Raw genomic sequence first — 24,942 nt, 5'->3', positions numbered from 1 at the left:
CGATAAAGTAAAACTTCTTCAAAACTTATATATTAATGTATAGTTCGGCGTCCGCAAAAAAGAAGCCATACGTATTTCATTGAATCTCGATATTTAAGATGTTTATAATTTTTCTAACAATGACGTTCTACCTCCATAAGCCTGGAAATGTCATGGCGGGTCACAATTCTATTATATAAATATAGGTAATATATATTAGTTAATATTTAGAGCGTCTTATAACAACAACACTTTAGGGACTGCTGCAGAAATTTATTGATCGACATTTTATTTCAATTTCTTTTTATAGTTTATTTATATACTTACAATGACCTTTCACTTTCACTTTCACTTTCAGTTGCTATTAATAACGTTACTTACCATTGTAACATTGTGACGTTTAAATTTTAACAACCCGATTTTGTACTTCAGCATGATTTTATGTATTGTTTTTATCCTGATGACGGTGCCCTAGTCACCGAAACATTGCCACTAATGCCGAAACATGTCGATCAATAAATTTCAGCAGCAGTCCCTAAAGCCCCAGTCCCACTAGACCACAATCGCACCACGTTCACCGCGATCGAAAATAAATTTAGATCGTGGTGAGGTCGCGGTATGAGCGGCATGAAAATGTAAATTTTCGTTGCTTTCACGATGCTACTACGTCCTCTCTACGCTTCTACAAAGATCCCGCTACGATTATACCACGTTCTCACCGCGCTTATTCTGCGACTTCACTACGCTTATCAAGATCTTTCTACGCTCTTCACGTTTTCACTACGACAATACCACGAGTTATCCGATTGCAACACGATCTTACTGCGATTATAACACGTTCTTGCCACGATTATACTACGTTCATAGCGCGATCTTACTACGTTCTCAGCAATAACGTCAACATCGTTTTTCATATCAATACAGTTCAATTCCTTCTATTTCTGATTAAATCGTAGATTTCTCGGAAACAATACAGTCATGCCACCAAATTCTACCAGAACACGTGGACATGGTGGAAGGAGTTGATGTAGAGGCAGAGGGAGCAAAGTAACGAATCCTGATCAAGCAGAGATGTCGGACCGACCAATCCAACCTAAATTACAACCTATTGCTGGTCCATAAAGCTCAATGACGATATTTTAGTGAACGATAGCAGAGATGACATAGATGTATCAATAAGTGTAGGAAGATGTGGTGTGAGTGCCAATAATACAACTCTCCATCCAAGTAACAACTTATAAAAGTACTTGACACCCTTATAGGCAAAGGTACGGCCTTCAACACGGAGCCTTGGCTCACATCAATCAGCACGCTATAAAGGACCCAACATATTACTAGTGTTAAACAATTTAAACGGGAAAACCAACGGTCTAATCTATTTAAAAACGAGAAGCATGGTTGAGCCGTTAGAGCAAATGGATAATTACATTCAAGCAAACAAAATCTAGGGAGCTTTTTTTATATATTTTATGTGAAAATGACAATGAGAATGATGGTCGTAGTGTGAACGTAGTCAGGTCGTAAGAAGAGCGTGATGAGGACGGCAAGGGCGTGCTAGAATCGTACTATGGTCGTGAACAGCGTGATATAGTCGTAGTGGAAGCGTAGTTGGGTCGCAGTGAGAACGTGATGGTCGTAGTGAGGTCGTGATAACGTCGCTGTGCGATCGTAAAGCAGTCTCTCCGGATAGAATCACGCATTCGCTACGCTCTCGCTACGATTGTACAGCGACCTTTGCGATCTTACTACGATCTTAGTGCGCTCTCACTACGCTTCTACTACGACCTGATTTCGCCACGACCGCACCACGATTGTTTTGAACATGTTCAAAGTTGGCCACGCTCTTCACGATCTTGAAGACCTCACCAAGACCGTGATACGACCTTACTGCGATCTACACGATCGCACTACGATCATCAAAATTTGCATTTTTTTCACAGATCGTAGTGCGATCGTGGCCTAGTGGGACTGGGGTATTAAGTGTTGTTGTTATAAGACCTCTACATTTTATGTTTTTTCCGACGTAGTCGGTATATAAATTTCGGTTTGTGCCCTTTGAACTTAAGGATTTGGTTGTGTTTGAAAAAACGTCTCGTTAATTATATCGTGATGGAAAGCAAGTGAAAAACTATAAATATTTGACTAGATCTTACAAAGATTTATATTTTTATTAAAATAATTGTTTCTCCAATAGCTCTTTGCATCCGTGACAGCTGTTTATTCGGGACAATCATATACTTTTTAATGTAATTTTTGTTGTACGAACGTACATTACTTTTAGAACGCACCTACGCATGTGAGATTTCCGCGGGGTTTTGGTGAATGTAAACAGAAAGATACGAGGACCGAGAATACTGAACACAAATAGAGAAAACGTTATTTAATTATTTTTTATGTGCTTCTGAAGGTTATCGAAATGATAGTTTTAAACATATACTCAAATTTAAATACGTCGGATATCTTTTTTAAAGATAGGTCTTGTTATCATAACGACCCTGCATACCCCCGGGTATCCACTTTATGGACTCTACGGTACTACAGACTCACCAGGCGTTGGTCTACTTTCGTTTGTTATTAGTTAATATTATATAAAAATGGGTACATTGTTATAGACAAACATAGCACAACCCTACCAAAAAAAAATCGAAGTTAACCCCTCCACCCAGATTAAAATTGATAATTCCAAGATTAAAGTTGGAAATTGCAAGATTAAAGTTGATAATCCCAAGATTTAAGTCGACAATTTGAAAAAAATAAAATAAAAAAGGATGACCCTAATATGCTTTCGTCATAAATGGAATTACATAAGTAAATGCCAAAAGTATCATCTTTCGTCAATCATAGACCGTAACTCCAAAATAACATAAAGAAAAAATCGTAAAAAACTTAACACGAATTTTGTTGATATTATCAGATTATTACATGGCATTTTTCATATCGCATGTATTATCAGCCCTAGGTTCAATATCAGCCCAAGAGCCGCATGGCTCGAGGGCTGATATTGACCGAGGGCTGATAATACATGCGATATGAAAAATGACATGTTATGATCTTTTTTATCATATGCTTCAATAGTAGAGAAAAATAACAGATTCATATATTGATCCTTCTACGTGGTTCCCGAAAAGAAGTTGAAAGAGTAAAAAGTTCACGGACGTCGGACCCAAAATTTGATACATTCAATATGAAATCTTTCTATCATATGCCTCAACAGAGAAAAAAAAACACATTTTAATATTGACGAATCGACTAAAAATAATTCAACAATATACATAATAAACATTGTTTGGAAAAGTCAACTTTTTTAAAGTAACTTTCTAAATTATGTTTCAGAAAAACTTAAAAACTGCATTTATCTAATATTATTATTTTTTTTTTTTAATTTAAATGTAATCATTTTACACAATATACTTTCCACTATTCAAATAATTGTTTTGTGCACTAATTTGCAATGTTTTTCACTGAAAACGTAGCATTGAGGTGTATTTTCCGGAATTTGCCGAGTATCACCGGAATGCCATGTGATAACGTTACGGAAAGGCATGTGATAACAATCGAAGCATGTGATAAACTTTTCATATCAGCCCGCTAAACACCAATTCGAAAAATATGGAAAATACTTTAATTTAATGCTATTATCATACGGTAAAAATCATATGTTATTTAGTCTAAGTATATGATAAAACAACATATTAAAACTATCAGAATTTGATAAACGATACACAAAATCTGTCTTTTGTAAATACATATATTTTAATAACTAGATTCTTCCGTTGGAAAACTAGGTTATTATAAGAGATTTGTTGTTGTTTGCTTAACCTCCAGTGGTAAATATTTCATGCATATTTAAACTTTACGAAAAAGCGATGATTTCAATTTTTCAATTGTGAACGTTCCATTTCAGTGAAGCCACTTTCCAGCTGTAGTAGTATAGGGCTCGGGTTTCCTTTCCTATTTTCTTGATAGAGGGTTGCTACTTGCAAGGACGCTGTGTTACCAAGGGTTTCAAATGGTAAAGTTGAATGTATCCCTTTGCAGGTGTAACGGACCCTTTGTCTTGTTTCAATGGGTTCGTGTTCTTAACAAACTTTCTAAAATAGCTTTCAGTAGTATATTAAAGTGTAAAGTGCGATCTTTTTTTTTTTGGCTTTCGTAAGCGCAGGGAATCATGATAGATTAATGTAGGATTTTTTAGTTTTGAATTTGAATTTTGAATTTTGAATGATCCTTCTCGGATTTCGTAGATAACAACCAGATAATCGATTCATCGGGTTATATTTGCGTATGTTGAATGATAGAAACAAATTAATGATAATTCTACAAACAAAATGGTTTGTTGATAAACAAAATTCTATATTGGATAATATCCGTGAACTTCTGTATATAACAGAAATATCCAAAAATAGTTTCTAAAATCATAATGGAGTTCGCAAACAATATAAAAGATGATTTTACTATACCGTGTTTTTTATGTCGAAGAAGGTCAAAACTATTTAATAACAAAGTGGCGAAAATAAACCCCCTCGCCAAATAAAAACACTGTTTCCTCACATGCTTGCACGTGTTTTACTACTGAATAGTTATGATCTCGTAACAATTTAAAAAAATGGTTTAACTTTATTAAATAGTTAAATTTATTAAACCAACAAAACATATTAGTTTCTAAGAAGCGGCATACATTGGGCTTACAAAAAGACTGTTAAATGTGGCAAATATGGGCGCCCGACTCTAGATTTATGTTTTTCTTTACTATTATATGTTTTTACTCACTTGTATTTGAATTGCTCAACTTTGACGGCCATATGTATAGGGTTGACGTCACAAGTATAAAAATTTCTATCGTCTTCTGGTAAAATATCTAGGTCGTGTATAACTATGCAGTCATATTTCATATCTAACATGGCTTCTTTAAATCCAATATTTGACAGCATACCTCTGTTAAATGGAACACCAGATGTCTATAATAAAATATATACCTGATTATTCGCCCTTTCTCTTGTAAATTGGTCTCGTGTGCAGCTGTCATGTATAACGTTAACTTACCCATACCATAGAATGGAAATGTGTCTGCCATTAGTTACGATTTAAATATGATTTTATTTGGGTTTTTTTAACCATTTATAAAAGCGATACATTGAAATAGCATATTGTTGCTAGCTGTCGATTGGTTTAGTTTGACAAGGAGATGAACAAAAATAAACATTGCTGAATTCAATGATTTGACCTCATTTGAAGTCGGTACAAAGGAAATGTTGATATATTATAAGGATTCCTGGTGTTTTGTTCTATTTGAAATTTTTGTAGTTCTAAATTACGTTTTAGTATACATGTATGGTTAATCAAATTGGAGAGTTCGAATAAATTCAATGAGCAGCTGGTTCCTCTTTGAACGAAGATCAAACACGATCAGTGAGTTTTCTGTTGTTCACTCACGTATTTATTTCTTTATTAAACTTTTTTTGTCATTTATAGCCACAAAATATATACTATGTATAGTACTAACAATGTGTGCAATATGCTAATACTTACTTGCTCTACAATGTAAATACCAAATTCTAACTGTTGTCTGTATATCCTAGGTATAACATTATTTAAGAAAATTTTCATTTGCGGTTCTCTGTCCCTATAGGGTACAATAATTGCAACACTCTGCTTGGGTGTACAGTTTGTCGGTTTATAATGTCCATCTTTCATAAATGTGAAAACTTGATTTAGGTCTTCTAAATCAAAAACAGTTCTATTTAACTTTTCTCGTCCATCTGGAATAGATATCAACTGTGACCGAAAGTTTTGATAAGAGAACATCGGCAATAATATTTACGTAATAGATTGCGTGAATGAATGAGTTCTATGTTTTAAAAAAAGGAAGATGTGGTAAGACTGACAATGAGACAACTCTCCACCAGAGACCCAAATGACACAGAAATTAACAACTATATGTCACCGTACGGCATTCAACAATGAGCAAATATAGTATACCGCATAGTCAGCTATAAAAGGCCCCGAAATGACAATGTAAAACAATTCAAAAGAGAAAACTAACGGTCCTATCTATATAGTATAGTTTGTATTGAGAAATCCCAATGTTTCCACTCGTAAAAAAAATCTATTGAGGTAAAAAGCTAATCACTAAGAAAAAAATTATTTAACTTTTGCTATTAGATAGTTTTTTGTCAGCTTTCTTTGTATATGTTCCAGACCGTATGAGTATTTGGACCGTACGCGTACGGTCTGGACCGTATGCGTACTTTTTCGAAATACGCATACGGTCGGACCGTACGCGTACGGTCTGATTAACATTAAGAAGTTAGTCAAGTTTATTAGATACAAATGTATATAACAGATCAACAGAACTTATGTCTCAAATTAATATAAAAAGTTCAATAGTAATGGAAATAAAAACTTAATATTTTAACTATTTAAAATAATCACGCTTATTTAATCTGTTAATCTCCTGTATTTAGCATGTCAGTAATTCGTTAACTGCATGCAGCCCATTATGCTCATTGAAATTGAAGTTATCGGAAGTAAACATAATGTGGGGAGAAAATTGTTATAGAATATTTAGGAACTTTACAAAAAAAGACAAAGGAACATGCATGAACAAATCATGTTAATGTAAAAGAAAATATGACGTTCCTTGTGGTACATTTGTAGCAAGTGTCACCTTGGTCCAGAGTAACAAAATAGGATTCAGATATACAATTAAACAAATATTTAATGTCAATTGTTCGCTTATTCACTTTATTCATCTATTTGTAATAATAACAATTTGTATTACTAAAAATAAAGATTTTGATAAATGTTTGTTTAAATTTAACCCATATGATCCCAAAACATGTTTGCTCAGCTGGACCGTACGCGTATACTCATACGGTCCGACCGTACGCGTATGGTCGGACCGTACGAGTATACGTATACGGTCCGGACCGTACGCGTACGGTCCAAATACATATGGTCTGGAACATATATGTCAAAGTTTAAAAATATCGAAACTATAATAAACTGTGTAAAACATCTTTACAAAGTCATAAGAAACGAGTGACTGGTGAAAAATAATGTTCATCCAATTCTTGAACCAATGCATGTATATATCATAAACTTAGTCCTCTGTGCACGATTTTATCATTTTTTACGCAAATATATCGTATAATCGTCAATTTTTTTTCTATCAGTCTGTTATGATTTAACAAATATGGCTACTCATTAAATGCCGTGTTTTGAAGCCGAAGTTTACCGATTGTCACCTTATAGTATATAATCAACGAAAAGCATGGGTATTTAGCACGTGTTTAACATATACCATTGTTTATTTTGATGACAGATTCATGCGTATTGCTATCACCGGATTTTTACGAGGAGGGTCACGCTTAGGTCACTATGCATACGGAAAATATGTCGACGAATTGCTTCCTGGCAGCAAGCAATTAAAAATAAGTTAACTTCTTCTAAATGTGGACAAATTAAAGAATTTACTTCAGAAAAAAAGTATATGTACATAAGTTGTATAATGAAAACTATCCATTTAGTTTTAAAAAAACATATGCATATTTTTTTTTAATTTGAGGTTTCAAATGACTTTAAACAAAGTTTCATAAAGGCTGTGACCATACAGAGAAGCTCGCAATCAAACAGTCATCTAACCTTCCTAATGGCGTAAATAATTAATGAGAATATAATGATCGCTCGCAAGTGGGTTTTTTTTTTAAACAGAGACAAAACAATTAGTCCCTTGTCAGACATAAACAGCTGAAACTGAAAGAGGAAAAAAAAAACAAGCACCCTAGCTGACACAATTTAAAAGAATAAAAAGCATTTCTTTTTCTTTGACAGAAATATATGTTTTATAAACTTACGTAAATATTTTGGTGGCCAGGAACATCTTCCTAATGTATTGTTGGCATTTCTGTCATGTTCTAATGTATTGGAGTTCCTGTATTGTTCTAATGTTATGTTGGAATTGTTGGAATTTCTGTCGTGAATTAGTTCATTCCATATAACTCTTTGTGAAAGTGTCTGACTCAAAGTTTGTTGTATTATATCTGATAGATTCTGCATATTCCCATGTATTTTTGAAATTGAATGGTAAAACTTAAGATTGAGTGCATAAACAAGAGTCGCAGAGATCAAAAGTCCGATTAAACAAGTACCTTCACAACCACCAGCTATCTTCTACAATTAGAACATATATATATAGATTACACACTATTTGTTAATATGATATGATAATACACTTTACTTTATAAATGTCCGATAAGATTTTGCTAGATATAATAAAGGTCAGTTAATACTGCCAGACAGACATCTACACCTTACAATTCTTCCATTTACCAAATATAGTTGACCAATTGCTTATAAAACTTGATATTTTTACAGACCAAAAACACAAAAATAAAAAATTGACAAATTAACAATGACAATAATGTCATGGTCAGATGATACCTGTCAGACAGATATATACACATTACAATCATGCAGGACCCTAAATATAGTCGACATGTTGCCTATATATATATATGTAGTACATGAAAAACATACCAAAACACAAAAACTTAACATTGAGCAATGAAACGTGAAAATGAGTTCATGGTCAGATGAAACCTGCCAGATTGACATGTACCCATTACAGTTATTCTATACACCACATATACTGAAAACTGCCTATAGTATCTGAGAAACGGAACTAATCATGTAATTTAAACCTTGAACACTGATCGATGAAATGAGTTCAATGACGGACATATAGACGGTTTAAGGAACCCATATACCAAATATCCTATTATGCATAATAAGTGAGAAATTCACACGACAAACCACTCGACTTTTTTCCGCCGTATGAAATACCTATGTCTCGCATACTGCACGTTTCGGCCCAGCCAGGCGATACAAAAAAAATACCCATTTTAGATTATTCTGATTCTGCGTTTTATTATTTGTTATACTAGAACATACCCGTGATATTACGGGTCCGTGACTGAATTAAAGTATATAACTATGAGCAAGCCTTATTTTAGTATTAGTATTGTCATCTGATAAAGTCATGCCGATTATAAGATACACAGTTTTTTCTCTGCTTTCAAATTTTTTTGTTTGAACCCGTCGAACTGGAAATTATCAATTATTGGTAATATTAATTATTTAGAAAACAAAAGGTCCTAGAATGGAGTTCCTTTAAATCAACAGCATTGTCCTATATTAGTTATAAAAAAGTTGAATTCTTTGATTCGCTGTTTTACGTCATGCCCTCTAACAAATTGAAATGTATATAGCATATTAATCCTGAATACACCGTTTGGTGGTGCGCCTGGCAGATGCGGAACGTACAGATAAGGTAATAGGTAACAGGTGAATATACTATTGGTATCGGTATCGGACTCCACCCGGAACTTCTTAATTATTGGCAATATTAATTACGTGGAATTAAACAAAAGGGCCTGGAGTGGTGTAATTTTTAATCTACACCTTTGTACTATATTAGTTATATATAAAGTTGAATTCTGTGATTCGTCGTTTTTACGTGATGACGGCTGACAAATTGGACCTCGTAATTTTAGTATTATAGAAGTGAAAAACGAAGGAGTGGAAATGAGTGGAATTTTTTGGTATTAACTCTAGCAAGAATTTGTATAGTAAGACCTTACTATACAAATCCTTGATTCTAGGTATTTTGAGTGGAAAATTTGGGAATTTATTCAAGGTATTATGAGTGGAACTGTTCAGACAAGTTAGTAGAGAATATGATAGAATCAATGTGCTATCACTCTAGGACAATAATTAATACATGTTTAAATAGTCTAACTTAGCAGTTATGTTGTGCTTTGATTTTCGTGGCACATTTTATCGAATCAATTGTCTATTACTTTCATTAAAAATAATGATGTACAATCCATTTAAAATTTGATAAATTATATAAATGTATATGTATATGTATTGGCAATTGTTGTTAATAGGCTAGCGATGTTGAGTAGAAATAAATCACTCAATGTTTATTTATGAAATGCACATTTATACCCCATGGGGTTGAAGGCATATACAAACAATACAATACAATATACACAATGGAAAACTTAACATATTAAACATCATATATAAAGTGGTAAAACAGTAATATTTATGCAGGCGTTGTGTCCACTCCCCTCAGTGCAAATGACTTTTTAATGAACGGAACTGTAAGCTGCATAATATCAAATGAAGATAGAATTAATTGTAATCTATCTGTTTCACACAATTTAAGGTATTCTGGACATATATCATTTATATCTTTTTCAAGTTGATTACTTATAAGATTTATTAATTTTACATTTTAAGAAAAAGCGGGTTTCATCTTCAACCGAATTTATATTACAATGTTTACATATTCTATTTTCTCTTTGAATTCTTTTATATCTTCTCCTATCTATTTCCAAGAATGGTCACTTACTCGCATTTTACATAATAATTTTCTATTTTCAAAACTATTTTTAGAAATGTATTTGTCTATTTCATGTTTTGTCTTTATTTTACTGTACAAGAATATTTTACTGGTTTCATTAGTTAATTTTAATGTTTCAAAGAAAATATTTTCAAAGCTATCTTTTAGTTCTTTTTTAAAAAAATTTGAGAATGAACTCTTCTCTTGTTAATAGTTTATATCCTGTATTTTATCTATTTATATGGATAGTCGACCTTCGTATGGATAGAAACAAGTGCCTGTGGCAGAGAGGGTAAAAAAGGCAAATCCTTTTTGGCAAATACCCCGGTGGAGTTAAAAAATGAACGATATTCGTTTGATAACAGTGAATTGGTGAAAAATACACTGGCTATCAACCAATCAAAACCCAGGATTCTTACATAAGGTGTAATTAAAGTAAAAATCATATTTATAATATAAAATATTTTTCTGTTGAAAGACCATTATTTTTGTTTTTTGTGTATTTATTGTGAGCTGCCACTTATTACAATAAGAATTTAGTTTATTTATAGAGTTCTGTAAACCTTCAGGAGTTTCAGATAATAACAAAATGTCATCTTCAAACATAAGGCAGTTCATTGACATATTTTGCAGAGTCACTGGTTTACAACTTTCATCAAATATTTCTGGTAGATCATTTATGTAAACATTGAATAAGTTTGGACTCATATTATCCCCTTGTTTCACTCCTCTATCAATAGAGACATATTCAGATATATTCTCCTTTGATTTCACCGAAGGTTAGGTCTTTTGTAGAAAATAACAAAAAATGAGAATATTGGTGTAAAATTTTATAATTTAAAAAAATATATATAAGAATACTGAAGTTAATACTTCAGGAAAATGTTGGGTTTTTTTTCTGTCAAATTAATAAAATGTTTAAACTAGACTAATAGTGGTTGTTTGGTTATGTTCTCATTTGGTGAGGTTATCTTTATCACAGGTTCTTCGTGAAAACTTCTTCGCAGTATATAATAACATCATTGGCAAGTAATATTCAATAATTATATTCATATTTACTTTTGCCGACAATCCCATTCTAGAAACTCTGGACACCTGAAAAGAAAACATTATTATGTTACACAAAGTACTTTAGTTAGTAACACATATGAATTTGTCAAACACGTAGCAAGCAATTTCAGACAAAATTAACCTCGATTAGGACGCCACTCGCTCATATCTAACAAATAAAAAGAAATCGAGCACACCTCAGTTGTTACAAAAATCTTGGTTTTATTTCCCACAAAATCCCCTTTTTCAATTTAATTTCTGAAACAATAAAATATAATGCGTTGCACGAATTTTCCCCTTGGTATATGTACCAAATTACCCATCTTTATTATTCATTATTTTTGCTGTTTTTGATACTATTGTAGTTTGTCGTAACTCACATGACTACAGAAGGGGTCATAATCCTTTCACATGTCTGCGACTAAAACCTCCTGGCACAAAACATTATTTACCATCTATAAACACGTCTCCGACTAAAACCTCCTGACACAAAAACTAATAAAAGAAATAATATCCAGCTTACCTCACAATAAAAACTAAATCTGTCTAAAGAATGAAACTAAAGTCTCACCGGCGGTAGCAAAGAAAGAGATAGGACAGTGGCGTGTGGCATCGGACGGTGATTGCAACTCGAAAAGTAAATACATGTGTTCTCGTTACAAAATAGTCAACTCAAACACACCTGAACATGAACATGTGTACCCTACTTTCTCTTTTCAATGAGATTATACCTGTTTTTAGGATTTTTCATAAAAAAACTGCAGAGACGCAAATTAATGCTTTATTCAGATCAATCTTTTATCTACCTATAGATTTTTTTCGATGGAATTTATGAATATGGACCCCCCAAAAAAAAATCCACAAGTTTTTGAATCTACCATACTATTTAGTGGAAATTTATCTTTAATTTTATCTAAAAGTTTACAAGTACCTCGAACCTCCATACTATATATAAAGTATAAACACGTTTATACGATGCAAAAATTCATACATTATGAACCTAAATTAAACTTTTAAAGTTCATGGAAACATTCGTAAACAATTCAATTATACCAACTTGGCTATTGTTACTATTTCTAAAGGAAGTTACCTTTAACTTCAAGGGATGTAATGGTTTTTGTCTAAGTCAGAATTTTTTATCCCCCGAATATCCTTTATTTTAAGTTTTTCGACACTATCAATCATTTTTTTTTTCTAAATTTGATACTATATGGGAGATATATGGGATAAAATCTGGATTCAGATTTTTTTAAGCAAGCAAAACATAACACCCCCATCCACTCCCTCCCCGCCCTGTTTGAAGTTAAATGGTCATTCCCTAATAAAGAGTTCGATTTCTTTCTTATTTTAAATGTAAATACTGGATAGCAGACTGTAAGAGAAAGCCGTCCGTTATTTGGGAATAATATCCTTCAGAAATTGAAAAATAGTACAAAAAAACTATACTTTATTTTTTTTTTGAGAAATAGAGAAAATCGAGAAAAAGGTAAAACTCGTAAGATTTGTATGTAAACGTAAATTTGACATCAGCGGCACCTCCCAAGCAATCGGATGTATATCACGATGTTCGCCTGGTAAAATAGCCTTCTCCATGTGAACAGTACAATACCCACCATTTCCTCCAAGACCCTACAAATGACTATGCAATTGTTTTGATTCAACAGATTCAAACAACAGCTCGACTCCACTTATATGAAACTCAGGGAAAAAATCTGCAATATTTAATGTTACACTCTATTAACAGACTCTCCACTATACTTTGAATATTTTATTAATCAATTACTGTAACCTTAAAAAAATCAATTATCCAGAATTCGTCGAACTTATTTATAACAATGATATCGCATTCTTTACGGAAACAAAAACTGATGACTTAGACATGTTAGATGAAATCAAACTTAAAATTGTCATGAAAAAAGGAAACATTTAGCAAAAGGATAAAATCGGGTGGCATAGCTGTGAGCTACAGAGATAATTTAAATGAGTATGAAGAAGTAATATTGATACTTGTTGCAATTTTTTCCTGAATTGGTGCACAATTTAAAAAAAAACATTTGACATTATGAAGATGTAGATATATCATATTATTTACCACCAAAGGAGTATATTTCTTTTTCTTTCACAAATAAGTCTAGAGCTAGAAATGGACAATGCTCCCCTCCCTCCCCCTTTTCCATATGCATGAGTAGAATTCCTTATACTTTAGATTTGACAAACAGTGCTGTTGACATACAACTTGAAATTGTTAGGCTGTCTGTAAGACATATAAATGATGTCCCCGGCTGACCAAAAATGATTAAGACCAACTTCCTATCATTTTCAGACTATTTATAGAAAAACTCAAAATCCCGTGACTATGCACACCTCCATTATACGTATGCACGTACGTCATATAAAATAATAAAGCTGTATATCCAACACTGTAGGAGGAGATAGCCGGACAAACCATGATAATATCGTTATGCAGCTAGTAACAAAAAAGTCCAACTACGTGTGATTTTCAGAATATTTAAAAGAAATCAAAATCATGTGACCATGCAAACCACCATTATGTGTATGAACATCCTTCAAAATATTAAAGCTGTTCCTCCAAAACTATAGGAGGAGATAGCCGGACAAACCATTATCTCTTCATGCAGGTAGTACCAAAAACTGACTACCCCGTATGTGAGACTTAGCTTGGATAGGGAATGTTATCTACAATGTAACTCTCGATGAAATTTCTTTAAGAACATGCTTAGTTGACTCATTGGCAATCATACCACATCTTCTTTTTTATATTTACTAAGTTGAGAATAAGTGACCATAATTTAGAAATAGAAAACGGTCACTATTATAAAATTTCTAAAAACAACAGGGACATTTTTTTGAATGTCACCCTCTCGTACTGACCAATCAAACCTCGATAATTTAAAAGGACAATACATTGAATTTACATCAAGTAATTAAAGAAAGAGCATATACATGTTATATGTGTTGACTTAGAACTTTTCCATCGACTGTCAAAATATGATATGTATTATATTTTTAAAGTGTCTCATAAGTCAGTAATTTGGCTGGGTACCAATATTTTAATTGTAATATTTAATTTTTAATTGCATATTATGTAATTATGTTATAGTTATTGACCAAGCAAGTCGGTATATAGAATTTAATCTGCACAGCTCAGGTGACCCTTATTAACCCGAACGACGTAGGAGTTCGGGTTAAAGGGTCATCCTGAGCGCGTGCAGATTAAATTCTATATACCGATTTGATTGGCCAATAACTGTTTTAACACATGACGTCATTAATTTACGTGAACGTTTTGGATGTGGACGATATTCCGCAATCCACGGATCCTAGGAAAGTTTATTGTAGGGTAAAGAAAGGGGGAAATACGACTTTCATTGGTAAGTTTTCAATTGATAACTTTTTTTCAGGTTTAGACTTATTGTAAAATTGTAATTTAATGGTAAATTTTTTTTAAATGTTTCTATTAAATCTATTCCCATTTTTTTTTAATAAATGACGATTAAGACTTTGACAAATTGAGTACTTTCAAATCGTTGTATGAAAAAAATCATAACTGAAAGGGTTATTGAGTTTAGATTAATTGCTTTTGAATTTCTTTCCACCAATGATATGCTTAATAGAGAAAGATAAACCGAGGAAGAATTAGATGTTATATTTAAAATTTTAATTGTTGAATAAACAGAAAATACGTTTCTCTTTCAAATCTTTTACTCCCCCCTCCCCCAAATTTCTTTGTGTCTACAGACACGTCCATCTAAATGAAGTCTGATTGATCTCTAGCTAATCTCCCTGTTTTAAAACAAACTTAGATATGACCCCCTTTAAATTCGATCCAAAAATATGGGGAATAGATATTCAAGAAGTCGTTATAAATTCCATTGAATTGAAAACTAGTCCAAACCAGATTTCTTTTATTCGGATATTCTTAGTTACATTTCTTTTTTGGCGGAAGTTACCAAAAATTGTTTTAACTTTCTTTCTGACTTTAAAACACTGATTTAAGATTTATGTTGTACGCAAAATATAATACTGAAACATTTTATGTTCAAGCTAAGATGAAAAAAAGGAATGAGAAACCTTTCTTTTTTCCTATTCTAAAACTACGGGATGGGTTATTGTAGGCGAGACTTGTCTAGATGGAGCGCATTACCCTAGCACTGTCAATGCTATGAAAACCTTTGTACAACAAGATGGGAGGCCATCAATATTAGAACCATGTGACAATAGTATTCATATTTCAGAAAAGTTATCTACGTCATTATTCAAACTTGAGCCTGACGATAACCGCCAAGGTATGTCAATTGAAGACAAAAAGTTTATGCGCTTAATGTCAGATGAAATACAACAAGATGAAAATCAAAACTGGACTGCTCCACTTCCTTTCAAGGAATCACGTCCGTTACTACCAAATAATCGTCTACAAGCTCTAAATCGAGGAAGAGCCTTTGATATAAGTTTGCGTAAAGATCCTGTTAAAAAACAACATGTCTTAGACTTCATGAAAACTCTTTTCGACAATAATCATGCTGAACGAGCACTAAATACAGAGACTCCGAATGAAATGTGGTATCTTCCTATGTTTGGGGTGTATCATCCGAAAAAGAAGGATCGCATCAGAGTTGTTTTCGACTCATCTGCTAAATTTCAAGGAACTTCTCTAAATGACGTATTGATGACTGGACCAAACCTTGTTAACAGCTTGCTTGGAGTTTTATTGAGGTTTCGCAAGGATAAAATTGCAATTACTGCAGACATTCGGCAAATGTTCTATAGTTTCAATGTAACACCAGAGCATAGAGATTTTTGTACAAAGTTCAGTTTTGTCGTAATTTCAAGGCAGATGGCGGATTCGGGGGGATGGGGACGAACATGTCGTTCACCCTAGGATTGGACAAATTATCGTGTTTTGCCTTAAAATTGTTTTTAGTCTCGCTACGCTCGGTGATATATTTTTTTTGATTTGATAGAATAACGCCCCTTTTAAAATCTAGGAACCGCCCCTTAAGGTAAAAATAGATTTGAACTGTGCAGTATTTCTGAGGTAGTTAATGCACACCTTTGCTGTGCATTATCCAGATTATAGCACAGTAAGAACAAAGGGATTTTACCCATACCATGTGTTAAATGTATTCATTGTGTTTTATATTGGTATGTGACACTATAATAAATTATTCTGATTCTGATTCTGATTCTGTCAAAATAAAAGTAAAAACACATCTTGCTTCATTTGTGAGATTAATCTTTAACATTGTAATATTAGTCCAGTCGATTTATGCATATTTTTGACAAAATTGCTCCGATTGTGGTAAAAGCATGAAATTTGGCATAGTAGTAGTGTGTGTCATGGACAACATTTTATGCTATGGACCCAATCTGAAAATCAAAATTGGCGGAAGAGGCGGCCATTGTAAAATGGCGGCCGTTTGATCTCAATAGATTAATTATAGAAAATCATGAAAATGATATTAGAGAAGATATTGACATGAAATCTGGTTGATAGAACAACAGTGCTGAATCCAATTGTCTTGTAGAACAAAAGTTTTGGAAATATTACCCATATTGAATGGCGGCCATCTTGAAATATTTTTTTTTAAGCCAAAATATGAAGTCATTATTAGATATAATAAAAAAAAATGCATTGTGGAAGATATATACAAATGTATTTGTTTGAGCTATATAAACAGGACAAAAAGCTACCCTATCCCCCTCCCCCATGTTGTACTTCTGTTTTGTAGCGGGTACAAAAGCATTAAAACGCGGACACGAAGAGGATCATAAAATGAACTATTACTCTGAAAGCAATATTCGTGCAACCGCGTGTTCAACATAGAATAACAGGAGAATTTTATTTTATACGTAGAAATAAAGTAAGAAAATAATTGTATACCTGTCATTTATAGTTGGCTGATTACTGGATAATTCGTTTTGTTGATATTGTTCATTTGAAACATTTTTCAAAAACTGTGATTGCAGACATAATGAATTGTATATCATGCAAGTAATGTTATAATAACTTCAACTGCTCAAATGTTCTCAATTGACGTTAACAATATCTAACAATAAATGAAATGTACATGTACATGTTTTGTCAAAGCACACTCTGTTTATCATATTCTATCACATTGTCCTCCACATTAACATAGAGTAGTACAACTTAATACTGCCTTTACACATTTGCAATTCCTTAGTAACCGTGTTCACTTTGACTTATAAGTTAAGAGCTTGCTGCAGGAAATTATTATATAGTCATATGGTATATTCATCACAATTGACAAGGTTTGTCATCTGAGGATATGATTTTTTTGGTAGCCATCTTGAATGATGGCCATTTTGAAATGATGAATTTCCAATATATCATTATTCGCTAATCTTATTAATTCACTGTTTGCATTCATACTTTTTTTTACTAATTTATATTGGATATTCACAAAGAGGTCAGATAAGGCATGTATATGTTACAAAATTAAGATATCAGTATCAACATTTCTGTTACTTGCACGTTTGCCTAAGTAATTTTTTAAACAGAAATTACGTACTATATATTATATAATCTATGACCGAAAGTTTTTTTTTGGAAAAGATCAAAATTGTAGATTTCGAAAACACTGGAACTAGATACAAGAAAAACATAATGGGCAATTAGACTGAAAGGAATGTGTGAAACGGCAAGAGAGGATATGTAAGGGTTTGCAATGCCAAGCAGATACAAACAGAACAGTCATAGACATTTGAGCTGGCAATCACTCTTTTGATGCAAGCATACGAAGATGTTGGGTTTTGAATTGGTTTTCCTTTCGATCAATTCGAAACAGTTGAATGAGGGCTATGGAACTGCAGAAGCACTTCAGAATCACAAGGCAAAATGGCACAAACCATGTCAAACAAATTTTCGGACCTCAAAATATTTCATCAGCTAAAGGGAAAACATACTTCTGATGATGTTGAAGATTAGTTGCCAATTGAAAGGAAACAATAAGTAACAAGACACTGTAAAGTGGAACTGGATCAAAAAGAACAATGACTGCAATGTGTTTTTTTTTTTGTGGTGATGTATCTTGAGATCTCCATGATACATCGACATTTTCAAATCGACAAAAATAGGGCATGACTGTGCACTTGTACTACAAGACATATTCCCTTAGCCAAAGAAAGCGTTGGAGATGTCAAATTACTAGTATCATGCTTGATGATTGATACATAGCAAATAGGCAGAATAAAAGACACAGAAAAAAAGCCGGGAATCTTTTATCCTTGGTGTTGTGCTTTCCTAAATAATGAAATACATTGATGGCACACGGTCTGGAAGAAGTATTTTACCAATCTCCAAGCTTGCAGATCAGGCTAAATTGTACAGTAAACGCCTGGAAGATCTTTGAGTTATCATGGAAGGAAGAACTGATACAACGCAGTTAACAAAATTGGAATGTAGCTGCTATAGGATATCTATAAGCATACAAGCAAGATAAATTAGTGATTTTCTTTTTGATTTTCAACAAATGTAATCCTGAAGCTCTGAAACAGACCTAACAAACAAAGTAAAAATGAAGGCATCCCTTTAGCCATAGCAGGCAAAATAAATATGCTTGATACTAAGAATAACTTTACAGGGACACTCAATAACAGTTGTTGACACGAATCAGTTCAACAGACATAAGTTTCCTTTGTAAGAATGATACAGGATGGCCAAACATCAAGGCTCAGTCCAGAAATATCGTTGAGTGGCAGACAAGACTTACCATTTCTCTGCTATAATAGTTCAATTGTGCAACTCGTCGTTGAAAGGATACAACTGCAACTTATCAGTCCTCAGATAGAGAGTAAGATGTCTCAAACATTGTGGAACTGATTCATTTGGAAAGCCTACATTGTATGTCCCTGTAAACCTTTTTATAGAACGTCCCCAACATATTCGTTGAGATTCCGGAGAAAGACGCAACCTTTCATGTGTGCTTGCATATCATCTATGGCAGCTAGTATTCAATTTTTCAGAAGTGTTGTATTAATCATTCCTTCCATGACAACTCATATTTACTAAGAACGTTTACTGTACAATTTACCGATATCATCAATTTCAAATATTAAAACAATATCTGTTCTATAGTGTGAGCTGTCACTGTTTTCTATCAATCAATCGAGCCCCATTCCATGGATAACAGATTCTTGACTTTTTTCTGTGTCTCGAATTCTGTCTAATTGCCCTGTCGTGCAGTTTTAACAAACATTTAGCATGATATCTGCTCATGAAATATTAATCTCTAGCACTTAGTCTTGCTAAAAGAACAATGATTAGTAGTTCAAGTGACAGTTACATACATAATTGTCGAGGCTTCATGATGGTAGTCAGATACATCATCACAATGAAAGAAAACAATTCCTGCAATCATATTGTTCTTGTTAATTCATCACACCCTCGTCTGGTTGTTTTACTGTTATTTTCAATCCGTGACTCATCTTAGACTTTTTTCGTTTTTCCTGACAAAATTTATTTTGATCTTAAGATTTGCTTTGACAGGATAAGTACCTTTTGCCTTGTGATTCTTCCATTACATTGCCTTCATCAACTTGGAACAGTTGTATGCTTACAGAAAATGACTGATTACCAGCTCAAATGTCTATGTCTGCTCTTTTTGTATTTGATTGACATTGTAAATCCTCATGTGTCCTCTCTTGGCGTTACGGAATTCTTTCCAGTCTATTTATTATTTTTTCAGCTCCATTGACTTAATACTTAGTTTTATTCTATTTCAACATACAGTGGTCATAACTTATATTGTATATACGAATTTTTGGTGGTTAAAAAGTAACTAAGCCCTACATGATAAACTGCAATTAAAAGAATTTACACATATTTTTTAAATACATTTATTAGTTAACATATGCATGCCTTATTTCATCACTTGGTGAATATATCCTATATGAATAGTAACAGTCATATAAATAAATGATAAGAAAAACTAGTTATAATGCATATAAAACTTAGTATTAATTCTAAAAACAATTTAGGATAGCGAATAATGATATATTTGAAATTTACGTTTCTAAAATGGCCACCATTCAAGATGGCCACCTTATACTTTAATAGTCCTCAGTTGATATCCTTTGTCATAAGATATACGAAAGTTTATCAAAATTGGTAAAGTAATATATTTTTCATATTTTTTAAAATAATTTTTATTATTTTTTTGGACATGATTTCAAAATGGCCGCCCAGAGCCGCCATTTTGATTTTCTGAATTGGGTCCATAGCTATAAATGTTAGTTATGACATCAACTAAACAGTCTGCCAAATTTTATGCTTTTACCACAATCTGAGCAATTGTTTCACATATCGACTGGACTATATACGTGACGTCATAGCAAAACACTTTGAATAAAGGATTCCGGCAATACTTATAGTAGATTCAGCACAATAAATTAAATAACACATAGTTGAGAGGGTAATACTAGAGCGGATTGGTACCCCTCGGAAAACATTGTCAATCTTGACCTCAGTTGACAATGTTTTCTCGGGGTAACAATCTGCTCTATCACCCTCTCAACTATGTGATATTTATATAATGTGCATATGACCATTACGACATAATCAAAATCAAAATAGTGGTCTCCGATCGCGAACAGGACCAAAAATTTACTGTCACATGAAAAGAAATGTTCAATATGAAAGCGGATTAACTGCAAGAGAAATTACAGGTACATATATTTGTGTACCTTTTATTTGTGCAATCGTTGGCTCATTTCAGGCTAAAACAAAACATAAGCACAAATAAGCAACCAAGATTAACGAAAACTTACGTATTTCTGTCTAAATAGCCATGATTGGCTTGTGTACTCACCCACTAATGCAAACGATTTAAACAAAATATGTACAATGAATTGTGTATTCAATATTTATACTGATTTTTTTAATTTCGTCTCTTACCTGTGCACTCAACTTTTATGATTTTGAAAGCTTTAAAGATCCAGTTTCATTCAAGTCTGTCAAGCTTCGGATATTATAAGCGTGAATGGTATACTCGTATTTACTACCAGTGAAGCGTCATACTTCTACATTCACTCTACCCATACAATCGAAGTCTTCTTTCCTGCTGAACCTCATCCACTACAACAATGTATAGACAAGATCGTTGTCACCTCATAGGTCCCTTAGTATTCGGTTTTATAAGTTTTTATATAATAATACTTTTAAACCAATAATAGTGTCAAATTTGAACACAATAATTGTATTTTGAACAACAATATCCGTTGCTATCAGGTAATTATATATGTGTTTTTAAAATTATGCCTCACCACAGCTGACTGAACATTGCAGTGTGTCATCGCCATCGGAAATGGGGTACCAATGAAGCGGAGTGAAAGAACAAATAAAATAAACAAGGTAAGACAAATGATTATATTGAAACTATTTCTACAGAAATAATGAGGTTTGCACTTTTGAAATGATTTTTATTTATATGTATTTTTATTTTATTTTTCGTGTAATATTCCAAAATTGTGCATTTGGCTGCACATGCAACTATTTTCCACTTTTTACGAGACACATTTTAAGATTATGACCGAGTGAGACTTCATATTTTGTGAAGTTCTCTACTAATACGATGTTTGTTAATGAAGATATTGGAACACACACACAGAGAGGATAGCAAAAAGTCTTATTCAACCAGGGCATTCATCCAAAGAGTTTTTCAGCACTGTTCCCAACAAACAAAAGTTGTATGCTACACAACGCTAGTTAAACCATTGCTTGAGTGTGCATGCCCAGTTTGGGACCCGTTTACCAATATTTTAAAACATACAGACACTACAACATGTGCACAGAAGATCAACCCGGTTTGTATTTAACAACTACCAACAAACCATGCTAAAAACTCTACAGCGGCAACCATTATACCCGAGAGAGGGTCAAATGCAAAGCAGTAATGGTGTACAGAATGGTACATGGCCTCGTAGCAATACCAACGCTAGAGCTACATAATACATCATCCGTAGCTAGCTATAGAGGACCGGCACACAACACGATGTCTCGTACCGTATGCCAGAACTTCAAGATACAGACATTCCTTCTATACGGATATGGAACAGCCTTCCACAACTTTTGGTGGACAGTACCTCAGTAGATTCTTTCAAGCAGGGAGTATTGAGCTGCAGCATCCCTCAATCGCACCATCAGACTTTTTTTTTTAACTTGCACCTGTAAATATGTTGTCACAACCAGTGTGGGCAATAGTGAGATACTACTTAATTAAAGGACTTCACTGTATTGGAGAAAGAAGAAGAAAACAAAAATAATCGAACCAAGACTTCAGCACGGCAACTTGCTTGAAGTGGCACATTGGGCGTATGACATTTGCGCCGATTTTGAAAATATTTGCTCTGTCATCATTTGTGCCGACTTTTGGCTGACGTTCCTTCTGAAGACAAAACCCATTCATTCTTAGATAACGAGTTAAGTACTTTATTATATAATTATATCCCCAATTTTATGTTATCACCCTCATTTCTGGTCAGCTGCACCATATAATCAAAGAGCAGATTGCTCTGAGGGATACGATTGCCATTGTTTTCATTGATACATGTATTAGAATAATTTTCAAAAATAATTCAACTGCACTTGTAAAATGCTCGTAAAATGTTATTTACGTAATCTGAATAGTTATTCAACTTTAAACATAGCCAATCCTCGATACAAGTGTATGAACAATGTACTTATTGTATTTTATTTTTGTACTATCAATTCCAAGTTTACTTTCCACAGCAGTCACTGAAAGTGAGCGAAGGTATTTCACTTCGTACCTTATCACCTTTTTTCCTACGTGAATTCTAGGTGGAACCTCATTTCTAACTCTCTAAATATTTAATTTCCTTTGGGTCAGTGGGCATGAATCCTTTCCGTACACATTCTTCTGTTTAAATTGCAATCGGTTTTAATATAATACGACGTCTATCGACAGAACGAGTTAATTGACACCCTTCCGTAAGTAACTTTCGTCAAACGACGATACTCGAAGTGATAATATGGAAGACTCCATTATGGCCGAAGGGGTGTTCTAGTAACACCTTTACGTTGTGGACTACATTAATTTTGATTTAAATGATGCATATGATTTAAAATTATGCAACAACAATAAAATATTGCAGCAAACTGGCTACTAAACAATAATGTAGCAACTTGTTATGTCTTGTTGGCGCGGTTATTATTTCATACCCTTTACGAATTATTAAAGACTTATGGAAACATTTGAATTAATTTTCCCTCCTCTACTTGGAAATACCCTTTACGGTAGTTTTCTGTAATTCAAGTTTCTCAGAGTAAAAGGAAATCGACAACATATTTATTTTGTCCTACCCCATTACAAGCGAAAACGGTGAGTAGAATAGATGAGGATGCAACCCACGAGTCACCCGATCAAATCACTTTACCATTGAATTAGGTCAATTAGTTAATTTTGTGTCAGAATAATTTCTAGTATATGAGGGCCTGGATGAGGTTTTAAGACAACAGAAAAATCGGCCATGAAATTAATTTAAATTTAAAAGAATATGGATTTAAAATGGTGGTAAATTATAAATTAAAGGAAAATCAAATTATGGGCGACAATGATTAAAAAAAAAATATTTGATAATCCCATTCTAAGCATTCAAACCCTCATTTAAAACCGTTGACATGTTCCCCTACGACTATGTTCATTTACTTTGGTACTAAACAAAACAAAATATGCATTTATATATTATAGTGCACAGAAAATAATTTATATGTTGTGGTTCTCAAGTTTTATTCTCGCTATTTTAAATTCATAGTACGTTTTCACAAGCAGGGAATTTAAAATATTTAAAGGAATCACGAATTCCAGAGAAATATGTCTGTTAGTTAATACATAATGTCAGTTTATATATATACAAAAAATCAACCAAATACTGTTCATTTATAGTGAAGACTTCAGAATAAAGTAAATGTTAGTTATTCGCCGGTTGTCATGTTCATCGTTAATGAAAAAAAAAAGTTTTTCTCCTAGTTTATCCTGAAATTCGTTTGTTCAATCCAGCTAGCTGTCATTTTGTGGTGATTATCTATAATTCGTTGGTTCGTGATCAACGACCAAATAAATGATCATCACAAAACTTATTACAAATAAACCTTAATATTTGCGTTTGGTTTTTTTCCTGTATTGAACATTTTGTACAGGTTTCTTCTATCCACCGAGCAAGGTCATGATTTCTTGTGATATGACGTGTGAGGTACAGCCAACTATATTAGAGTGTACTACGGCTTGGAAATAGATTGGGAGTCATTAGGCATTTGAGCTGGCTTTTTGCTGGGAACAGTATGTCAATATATATATATGTTCCTGCTTTCTGTAACTGCTAGCAAGTCAGGAAACTTACTTTTTATTGGTTGTCTAATGTGATACCTTCACGTATTTTGTTCTTTTTATAGCTTTGAGTATAGATAGTAAGGCATATAATTAACATTATTATGATGACATAACATT

At 33.1% G+C, this 24,942-nt stretch overlaps 1 protein-coding gene across 1 annotated transcript in view; it reads right to left on the bottom strand.

Moving 5' to 3' along the window:
* Window positions 1-21,304, bottom strand: part of LOC143076176 (beta-1,4-galactosyltransferase 4-like) — a 42,640-nt gene extending 21,336 nt beyond the window's left edge. The window contains exons 1-5 of the mRNA XM_076251869.1: window positions 21,248-21,304; window positions 11,450-11,485; window positions 7,836-8,151; window positions 5,509-5,738; window positions 4,750-4,937 (exon numbers count right to left, since the gene is read on the bottom strand). Of these exons, the coding sequence (XP_076107984.1) occupies window positions 4,750-4,937; window positions 5,509-5,738; window positions 7,836-8,151; window positions 11,450-11,467 (752 nt within the window). The 5' untranslated portion in view covers window positions 11,468-11,485; window positions 21,248-21,304. The remainder of the gene's footprint in view (window positions 1-4,749; window positions 4,938-5,508; window positions 5,739-7,835; window positions 8,152-11,449; window positions 11,486-21,247) is intronic.
* Window positions 21,305-24,942: the final 3,638 nt, after the last annotated feature.

The sequence above is a fragment of the Mytilus galloprovincialis genome, chromosome 5 (genome assembly GCF_965363235.1).
Source record: "Mytilus galloprovincialis chromosome 5, xbMytGall1.hap1.1, whole genome shotgun sequence".
Classification (NCBI taxonomy): Eukaryota; Metazoa; Mollusca; class Bivalvia; order Mytilida; family Mytilidae; genus Mytilus; species Mytilus galloprovincialis.
This window is presented reverse-complemented; position numbering and strand designations above follow the sequence as displayed.